The following is an 11,128-nucleotide window of genomic DNA, read 5'->3' on the forward strand; positions in this document are numbered from 1 at the left end:
TGGGAAGTTCAGCGCTATCACGGTTAAATGCATGGCAGACGCGAAGTTTCGCTTGTGTGTCTTTTTGCGCTCACCAATAAGACACATGAAATAGCTCGATGTAAAAATCGTGAACCCATAGACATCGCTGATGCATGCATCGATGTTCGCATTGCCGAGACTCGTTAAGGTCAAATTTGGATGACTGAGCAATTTCCGTGGTATTAAAGTGCACCGGAAAGAAATAAAGAACAAAATTTAGAAAGAGGAAACCAGGGGGCTATCTAAATTGTCTAAATTGAGCCCTATAACGTAGAACTATTCCAATCTGTTTTTATTCTAATCTCCTGACGTCAAAATTACGTAACCGCCGACGCAAGCATCCGGCGGTGACCCGCAGCACTGTCTAAACAGCCCAATCAAACACTCTCCTCGTTTATAATAGGTCTCCTTTGTTCGCTTTCAAAACGAATAACATTGCCTACACTGAGCGGTTTTTCTAATCAAATTGGCTGACAAGAGGTAAGGAGCACGCTCAAGTGGAGAGGGTTTCGATGGGACTGAGCTAGCGCAGTGAAAGTAGATAACCGGATGAGGAGGGTGGTGCCGGAGTCTGCGATTCGTCCGCTTCCCCTTACTTAGCTTTCGGTGGCTGGTCGAAAATCAAGGCGGCGACCAACGGAAGGTTAAAAATGACTATAAAGTGGATCCTCAGGGAAGAAGTGTTGGCAGAGCGGTATCGTAAACGTGCCGAAAGGGCTTGACAAAGGTATATTGCCACGCAAAAACGTTTATTATACGCAAATAAGTTCATGCTATCCGGCAGCTCTGAGTAACCAGTGTCCGAGTGGTCGGTAGGCCGACATCATCTAATCCTTTCATAAGGGGGCAGTCTCCGGCTATTCCGAAAAGAACTGAGTTTTGTTCCGCATAATAATGGCATCTTTAATGCGTACACGTCATTGACGTGGCAAGTTTTCACAGTTTTACGTCGCGTTACAGGCAGCCAAAGTGGGCGACCTTCTTTTGTCCAATCCGGGAGGGGTTAGGGGGAAATAGTTGTAGAATCGGAAATACTTATTTTGCTTGTGTTTGATCCAATCATGTATAACAAGTGTGTACACGTCATATCAGATGAGGAGTTTTCACGGTTTTCGTGGCATCGCATGACAGACGAGCAAAGCGGGGGTGGCCCGAAAAAGTTTTGACCAATCGTGGACGCTGATTGCAGAAATGGAATAGAAACAGTTTGGAACAGCCTCACGTTATAGCAGCCTTGTACGTTTAATTCGAGTTATGTTATATAAAATTGCAGGATGTTTTACGGTATCTGTATACTACTGCTTCCCATGCCTGGAGAATGACACATCATTTATTGTCCCCGACCTGTCTCCAGAACTTCATTGCGTTTTATTTATTATTTCATGCTACATATAAAGTTTAAAGAAATTCGGCGGAAATTGAACGCTAAGCGCCACGCGAATATTGCTGCCACCTCAGAAATGGCAACATTGTAACGGTCAACGGATCGCTTGAAGACAAGGTGTGATTAAGTACTAGTACATATTGAGAATGAAATCCAATCATGGTGACAGCGGCAGTACCACGTACAAACTGAACAATGAATTAAGCTGTGCCGTCTCCCACCATGCAAGCTCCGGTGACATTTCGACGCACAGCGTCGTTTTTTTTTTTTTTTTTTATGATGAAAATACAACAACGTCGCTAGGTATATACAACACGCTTTCATAACATTCGTATTAATCACACAGATCATAAATACTTTCTGTCGCTATAGATTGCCGCGTACCACCTGCAATCACGGTATAGAGTTCTGGTTACGTGTTTCTTTCAGTGTAATTTACCGAGAACAAATAGAGGTGGGAAGAGACTGGAATGCGCGTATGGGCGGTGAACGACGGCTTTCTACTGTCTTTCTTGGTTGCTGTATTCAGCAGGCTGGTATTTGAGAGCAAGTTAAAAAGCCTGTAACGTTTATTTAATCTTTTTCTTTTATTTGGTAGACAACGACAGATTACATTTATATTGATTTTCTGTCGTAGTCACAGACTGCAGTTGTCGATGCAGATTTTAGCTAAGTTTGTATAGATTTAGGCTGATGCCTCCTACTTTGCAATGGAAAATGTTATGCGCGTTTGTCACCGAACTTTATTGATATGCCATACAAGTTTTGCAAATCTGGGTCCGTATCATCTACAAAAAATTTTAATGTTCTTGCGCTAATGAACAAAAAGCTTCACGAATTCGGTCCCTGAATATCTTGTGTATACGTACAATGTAGATAATTATCGCCAAATATAACAGAGCGGGTAAACATTGCAGCGTCATGTGCATATACGACGCAACCTACTAATGTTTTAATGTAATTAAATCATCGCGTGTACGGAGCGGAAGGTCCTTCACCTTCCAAACGCGAGCCATCCAATATGATTCAACAAACACATTTTGCACTTCGAAGCACTTAATGGTGTGAATTTCCGCCCGGTGATGGCTTTTTGTTAGAATAAAATGCCGGGGGGGGTGGGGGGGGGGGGGGGGGGAGGGAAGAAGAAGGAAACTGTTGACAGCAGGATTTGCTTTGCCGGACGTGATAATCTTTATGGAACCCTCGTTACGACTCGGCAGCCTGCGTGCATCTCAATAGCGTTCGCGTTCAGCATGAGAGACTGAATCGTGCAGTCTGGCCACCCCAAATGCTTTCATCGGGTCAGGTAATATTCCTTTACTCTATGTGTTATTATTGTGACCTGTTTAATGTTTATGCTTACTTTCCTTGGCTACGTAATTCAGCGTACTTGTACATGCATTGTCCGCCTTGCCTGTTTTGAAATATTTTGCATTTTGTTTGAGGCTAAGCAACCATCAGTCTAATACTAGTTTGGCGACATAAATTTGTGGATGTCTTGCGGCTGTGCTGGGCTTTGATTTTTTCACAGCTGTCGTCGTTTAGTGGCTTTGAATAGTGGATCTGATTTCATAGTGCAGATGACATAAATAGTGAGACAGCTGATTGTGCCTGTCCACAATTGCAGTATGAGATTTTGATAAGCAAATATTACAGTTGAAAATGAGCCAGAGCTGTAAGTTTATAATCTTTTCATCTCAGTCTTTGTCATTCCCCAAGTAACTAAGAATATTTTGAACAATAATAAATATGAATTCATCGCGGAATAACTCTAGATAAATATGACATTCCTCATATTCACATATTTCATGGCACCAGCAAAGTATCAGAAAAACTGATCGTTGAAGAGATATTCGCAAGTGAAAGTAAATGGCAATGGGAAGCAGCGTTTTTGTATCTGTGTTTATAACAAAATCTGTACAGCATTCACTGACACCAGATAAGCCAAGAAATAGGTCTCTTGACTCCAGCATAGTACATATTTTTACTTCCTTGATCAAAACATCGCCGTGAATTTACGTGTTGTGAAGCTTCTAAACTAGTGAGATTCACGACATAGCTGTAAAAGTGTTTCACAATATCACCTAGCACTTTCAGATTTGAATATTTTTTCCAAGTGTGTTTTTCTTCGTCTTGATACTTTACTTATAGCTTCTCATTCCACGCGTGAGCTCGAAAAGGGCCATAACGCATAAAAATGTATTTATGACCTGACGTAGACTTCCCACATTTGCAGATACTGTACCAAAAAATGGGGAGATGGAGAGAGGCTGGTATTCTATTCTCGGCCCTGCTAATATGGACTGCGGCATCTAGCGATGTGCTTGTCGCCATACGTCAAGGACAAATACGAGGGCGCTCTGGTACAATACTCGGACACCCTATTAACATATTTCTCGGAATACCATACGCAAACCCACCTGTAGGACAGCTGAGGTTTCGAAAACCTGAGCCAAAGACACCATGGAGTGGTGTGTACGACGCAACCTTTCGTAAGAGTTCCTGCAGCCAGCCCCGACTTCCAACCAAATTTCCTATCCCGGCGCATCTTTCGGAGGACTGCTTGTATCTAAATGTGTGGACTCCCAGCACGACAGACGCTGTCAGGCGGCCTGTTTTTGTGTGGATGTACGGAGGCATCTTCATTCTCGGTTCGTCGTACCAGGATATGTACAACGCCACAGTCCTGTCAGCCGTCAACGACCTCGTCGTCGTGAGTTTCGACTACCGTTCATCCGTATTCGGCTTCCTCGACGCCGACAACCCGGAAGGACCGGGTAACGTCGCCCTCTGGGACCAACGACTGGTGCTCGAGTGGGTTCAGAAAAACATCGCCTCTTTCGGCGGAGACCCCGAGACCGTCACACTCTCTGGCGTCAGTTCTGGCTCCATGATGGCCCATGCCCACGTGATGTCGCCGCTCAGCAGTGGGCTGTTTAGGCGGGTGTTCTTGATGAGCGGCACGCTAATGACCGATACAACCGTCGACGCCGTGCCGGAAAGCATCTTCAAAGGAAATGAGGTTGCGAGGATTCTCGGCTGTGCCAACTCTTTCCAGGATCTCACAACCCATACCGAACGCGTGCTGGACTGTCTTCGAAAGGTGCCGACCGGGCTTCTTCTCCGAGCGACAGTGTTAACCATGTTACCGAAGTTTATTTTTTTCATACCCACTTTCAAGACCGAATTCATACCACTGCTTCCCTCGGCCGCAAGTGAAGCGGGAGCCTTCGCGCCCATCGACGCGGTCGTTAGCGTTACGGCTAATGAGGGCACGTTCCCTTTCACATATCAGCCTGACCGCAGGCTGCTTGAACCGGACCTAAGGGATGTCAGCATTGAATATTTGCGGTCTTCACTCAAGGAAATGTTGAATATGTGGGAAAAGGATAAAGTCGTTCCACTGGGTGTGGCGTATCTGGAACGCGCACCGCCGGATGACAAGTTGGCACTGAGGGAGACAGCGTGCGACTTTTTTGGAAAGCAGAACTCTTACTGCCCAAGTAGGTTATTTGCTGAAGGTCACTCGAACAAGGGAGCTAAGGTGTACGGGCAAGTGTTTGCGCACAGATCCAAAATGGCTACGACTCCTGAATGGATGGGGGTCACGCACATGGACGATGTGCCTTACAATTTCGGAATTCCTTTCCTGGATGTGGACAGCTACACCGATGAGGACAGAAATGTTAGTCTGGACGTAATGAGGAGCCTTGCTAACTTTGCTAGAAGTGGGTGAGTGTGATTCCTTTACTTGGCCAATTCCTTGCGTGAAGTTGTGCCGAAGGCTCTGATAGCCATTCGTGAGGGAAACTTGTGACTTCAAGTGTAGAACTGAACCAGTAATGTACGTGTATGTAGTGTAGCATGTCATGGCAATGAAATTTAAAAAAAACAGGTTTTATCAAACACTAGAAAATCAATGCCGCAGATGATTGCTTGCAAATGAATATAAACAGTGTCACAGAAACTCTCAGCCGATAACGCTGAGTGTAACAGCCCACATTACACTTATCGCAAAATTCAGTTTCGTCCTCCTTAGCGCTGTGCGCATATATGAAAGCTCATGCAAGATAAGCAGAGAACAATACTCCGTGCTGCTGCCCATGCACATGTTCGAAAGCACATTTATTCATCATCGTTGAGGCTTGGGCTAGTCAGTACATACACGACAGGTACATATTCTTCATATTCGCAATCGTTACCTTCCTTTTGTTTGCATATTCTGTTGCACAATATTCATCCCCCTTTTGCAAACGCCGTCTAGTTGCTGCTGACTACACACACCCAAAATAAGTTCATCCTTGTGGGTGTGTAGACTGTCAAACCACCTTTCCTGCATCTTTAATTCTTTGCAATTTTTAACAATGGGTGTACTTGTTAGCAGCCCAATGTTACTGCGTCTTTGCCTTATCCTCAAAGTGCTGAATAGGTGTGTGCCAATCTTATACCTTACGGAGTTTAAGAGAGATCTGGTACTTCACCTTTTTTAAACAAGTTAAAATCCGTAAGAGCTTTTTTCGTAGAGTAGGCTACGGATGCCATCCTGCAGGTTCATGTGCATGACGTTTAGAGTATTGTTCCATGCATTGTCTCATCATTTTATTAGAAACATTATGTAACATGCATTATTTAGCCACCTAATTATAAACAGCGCAGGGTCAGGGAAGGTGTGTGTTCATGAACTGCATTCCAGCACACAAAGGCTTTTTTTTTTCTTCCTCACCTACTTCTCTCTATTGATGGGTAAAACATTCTTCAAGATTCATGTACGTACATATGTAGTACAATTTGGGCAATTCTGCCAGTGTTTATCTTGAATTTTTTTAATACAAGACGAAAGAGTGTAATTGCAGCAAAACATTCTTTTCTATCACTGTAAGGAGAAGAGAACTCTCTTTAAGGTGGAATTGCTTGCATGTGCGCTTTTCAGTTTTCCGGACAACTCATAACTAAGATGACTCCGAGAATTCTCTTGCGAGTTTACTCTGGTTCGGAGCCGAAAAATAACTCAAAGTCATTTGTTCGTCTCTATTATTTTTTTGTGTGTTGGTACGTCATGCCTATTTCCGTGCGTAAAGCTATGCCCATTCTCTATATCAGAACTAATTTTATCATAAAGCATATCGCCTATAAAGCATTCTTCTATACATTCTGCCAAATCAGGATGCTCCAACACGTTATTTGATGTTGAGCAAGATGCCTGGACAGAATATAGTTGAGCGCCTGAGCAGGCGAGTGAGTCAAGTGCGTTAATGAGTGACCAAGTGAGTTAGTTATGCACAGTCAGGCAAAGCCTTGCAAAAGTCATACTTTATCACTATTCGGCGGGGATCACCTTACCTATTTGCAAAACTAAGCTCACTAACTCGATGGTACTTGAAACCAACATGTAATGGTTGAAATCGCCTATGAACTTGGTTGGCTACTGCCAACTTATAAGACACCGCGTTTCCGATAAACCTAGTTTGAAAACTGTATGAACATCTTGTTTTCATTTCTAGGACTCCTGGTCTGCCTGGATTCAAGAACTGGCCTCAGTTTTCACTGGAAGATCCGAGTTTCGTGTGGCTTCAACCTGGCAACTACGGAATAGTGAATGACTTCTATAGCACAGGATGTGAGCTTTGGAGGAAGTTTCTCTGAGTTCAAATACATAAATGGTTCTACTGATGGATGCTCTCTGTTCTGTCGTTGGCACCAGGGCAGTCAATTTTGTGAAACCAGAGGTCCAGTGAGTCACCTCAATAAAGCTTTCACGCTGCAAGTAATGCAAGTAATGTTTGAAGCTGGCAGATCAAATATGCGCTGCCAATTTGACTATATTCACCAAGAAAGTAGCCTGTATTAGCCAGAGCAATATCGTATAGCAAGGGTACATTGAATGATTATGGATCGATGCAGTAGATGGTGTAATGTTGTAACATAAGAATACGACATGGCGAATATGATTGGGGAAGCCATGCGAATCTTTACAGTGTACAAAATGTGGCATTTCTGAGATGTGACGAAATTCGCAAACTCATGTTTTCACTTCTCTATCACTTCGGCCATTTCCTAACGCTATACTGACATTCGAAATTGAGTCTATTTTTGTTTGTCTTTCTTTTTCGTTGTATTTTTTATTTTACTTTTTGTACAGTTCCACAGTGTTCCTGGGTGTGCTTCGCTGATATGCCTGCCCACCCACAAGCACTGCGTTCTTAAGTGCGGCCGTAAATGTGCTTTGCCTTTGAAGAGCAATAAAAATATTATTACTACTATTTCTATAGGTCTAAGACTGTAGTCCTTGAGAAGACGCACACGTGGGCGGGTGTGGTTCATAACTGTTGCTGAGTTCATTCCGAATCACAAGAGTCTCACAAACCCAGCCATAGTGTTATAAAAGCAATAAAAATTTCTACGCGTTCCCCCACTCTTCATGCGCCGGGTACGCTCACAAAGCAGACCCCACAAAGTTTTTTTTACGTGACTGTATCTTGCAATTAGCCATCTGCGACACTTCATAGTATGCTTTTTGCAAAATGTATGTTGGTGTGAGAAAGACTCGTTTACAATGACAGTGCTCATCGCTCGCAAGTTTCCGAATGGGTACACTTTCCGAAACCTGAAAGTCATTTATGTGACTTCGTAAGGCTTGTATGTATAGGAATACATACAAACGTATACCTTCTCTAGAAATGCGTTCACTAAATAGTAGTGCATAATGCTGTCGACAGAAGCGCAATGGAAGCATAAAAAGACTCGGCGTCCTACTTAGCGGATAAGGCATTATGTGCATCCATGTGAATTAGCAAAACGGACTGCTGGGCTAGGTGATATAGTACATGTTGATATGTACTGGACAGGTGCTAGTGTCCCGTAGCCTTTCTTGTCTTGTTTTGTTCTTGAGCTAGATTTTAGCTATGAAGATTCATGTGCATTGTATTTTTGCTTCATTTCACTTACAATGCAAAACACATGGCTGGAAGAAGCGTTGTAGACGCACAGATTAAAATCGGGAGAGTTTGGTTGCAGACAGAGAAAAGTCAGGAGAGTTAGCACGGTATGAACGTGGTAGCCCTGCATACGTGCTGGTAAAATTGGAAAGCATTTCATATCACGTTTCATTTTAATCATTATTAGCAGCGGAGCTGTTTAAGGTCGAGGTTGATCCCTACAGAGCGATGGTGTTCGCAGTTTCGAACGAAGTGGAGAGAGTGTGAAATGAGGAGAGGAGGTGCAGAGAGAGAAAGAAAGAGACACAGAGAGAGAGAGAGAGAGAGAGTAAGAGAAACAAAGAAATAATTAAAACATAATAAAATTTTTGGGCGAGGCGCGTACTCACGGTCCGAAGGCGAGCGTCATAACCACTAGGCTCCCACGCGTGCAGAACATGCATTTATGGGAACCATATGATTGTGTTGTACCGACGGTTCTAACTTGCTATGAGCGAGAGAAAGAGAAAACGAGAGCGGGAGAGACAGAAAAATAAAGAGAGACAAAGAAAGAGAGAGAGAGAAGCGGGATTTTAATTCGGGTATTCACGATCCGAAGGCGAGCGTCATACCCACAACGCTATGCACCCACGCTTGCAGCGCTCGGCTGGTTCATCAAATTTCACAAGCGTGGAACTGGCTAAATTTTTGCTATACGAACAGCGCCACAGTGGTGGGATAATTACACATCGTATAAAATATTTGCTTAATAAACTGCAGGTAATTTTATTTTAATCACTATTGCTATAGAAACAACACATCAGTAGCACGCATATAAAACATGTTGAAAAATTATTAATAGCCACGTATCCGGCCTGAATATAAATTCAATTCCATCAAAATTATAGGACATGTTGTTTCTTCCTCGGATATGTTCATGACTAGCGAGACCAACCTTAACGTGCTGTTTTGAACGACCTACCAAAATGTATCTTTCTCAGTACTGTTATAAACAGTGCATTTACTGACAAGCCTAAATACAATTAAAATACAAAAATGGCTCTTATTAGTACCAGCCCGTCAATTACATAGAGTGTCGTAAAAAGTATCATTGAGGAATTTAGGCCACACAACGAAAACTCGAAATGGCTTGTTCTACAATGCACACTTGTCCTTGCCGCACTCGCCACAACCCAGATCGCGGCGGACGGAGCTGGGGGCCACGGGGACGCCAACCGCGATGTCGAGGAGTTTCCGGCCTCGTACCGAGAGGTTCTTGGTCACTACAAGAAAGAACGTAAGAAATATCCACAACCCCACGGGCTGCTGGACAGGTCCCAGGCAGTCGACCTGAGGCGGTTGCAGACAGGCACCAACCCCTACCACCTGCACCACCTGTGGCCCGCGCGGCACCCATCGCCCGGCTGCCCCTGGGGCGAGCACGAATGGGCTCGTATGGCCCATATGCTTTGGGGATGTCAACGTCATGAGCAAGAAGCACCAAGAGGAAGGCAGAAGACAACAGCAGGACCCTCTGAAGGCGGGCGCCTCGCTGAGAGATGGCAAGCCGCCCTCCTCAGCGAGGCACCCGAGGACCAGGAGTGGGCCGTCCAGCGGGCTGCAGGGCTATTGCCGAGGATCTCGAGAGATTTTTCTCCGGAGATGGACCTCTGGCAGCCTAGCCCCGGGCACCAACAGCCATAACCGTTTGGACATATAAAGTTTATTCCCATCCTATCCACTCGCCACGGATGCTGTCCATTTTCAGTCCATAACTCGAAACCCTCGTACTTTAATGAAGTTTTAAAATTCGGGTCTAATTTGCAAAGCTTTTTGTTTGCAAGCGCTGTTTGCCATTGTCTGACCTTCGTCGCTAATATTATGCCTGACGTCATGATTGGCTGATATCTGTTCTTTAAAAAAAAACGTTCTATCGTAAAAACTATTTTTGTGAGTATGAATACGGGCGAATATTTGTTGAAAACTGCGCAACTTTTCAACCGCCAAATATCGTAGACGGGCCCCTGTCGCATAACTGCATTCCCATCGTACCTGATTTATCACTGCCTTATGCAGCACGGTGAAAGGCCGATGTCTCTAGTACGCATGAAGGAAATGAAAAAAAAAACTAGGCGGGAGCGTCACCTGACAATTTGTACCTCACCCGTAAAGATTCCCGTTCAGAGGAACCCGGTGGTAAGCGGAATTATTGGAAATTTCGGGTTTCTGGAATCAATGTGTGATCATTTGGTTGGTTTCCCACAAACCAAGTGGCAGAAAAAAAAAACAGATCAGCTCAACACGAACTGCCAATTAGGTTAAGCTGAACTTCCGCTGACGACTGCTACACAGCTCAGTGAGAGACCTGGCTAGGCAGCCCTGGAGGAGGCGAACTATATTACCTACACGAGAAGGAAGTCATGTTTCCGTGGACATAAACAGCTTAGCCAGCGTCGACAATAACGTTGAAACTTGCATGGCTGACACAGTAAAAAGTCAAGGGCACTTAGGTACACACACCTACGTGGATGAATGCAAAAGCACTGCGACGGCCTCGTTCGCGTGCTCGTGTGGACGTCCAAACGAGCTGGGCGCAGCTACTGACTTAGAAGTCGAAGGTTCGTCAACCGGAACGGACGACAGAACTCACCGAAATCACGCACCGACTGGCAGCGCCACGACGCGCGGTGCTATATATAGACCGGCCACTGGCGCGGTCTGTCTCTGTGATGACTTGTTCGTCCATCGGAGCCACTCCTCTCTCATTGGCGGAAGCGCACGTGGGTGGCGTCGCGTGCACTTCCACCAA

At 44.6% G+C, this 11,128-nt stretch overlaps 1 protein-coding gene across 1 annotated transcript; it reads left to right on the forward strand.

Annotated features, from left to right (window-relative positions):
* The first annotated feature begins 3,656 nt into the window (after positions 1-3,656).
* LOC119457012 (acetylcholinesterase) lies at positions 3,657-7,055 on the forward strand. The gene is made up of 2 exons (XM_049669177.1): positions 3,657-5,137; positions 6,907-7,055. Exons 1-2 carry the CDS (start codon positions 3,657-3,659, stop codon positions 7,046-7,048), a joined length of 1,623 nt encoding a protein of 540 aa, XP_049525134.1. The 3' UTR covers positions 7,049-7,055.
* The last annotated feature ends 4,073 nt before the right edge of the window (positions 7,056-11,128 follow it).

The sequence above is a fragment of the Dermacentor silvarum genome, chromosome 6 (assembly GCF_013339745.2).
Source record: "Dermacentor silvarum isolate Dsil-2018 chromosome 6, BIME_Dsil_1.4, whole genome shotgun sequence".
Lineage (NCBI taxonomy): Eukaryota > Metazoa > Arthropoda > Arachnida > Ixodida > Ixodidae > Dermacentor > Dermacentor silvarum.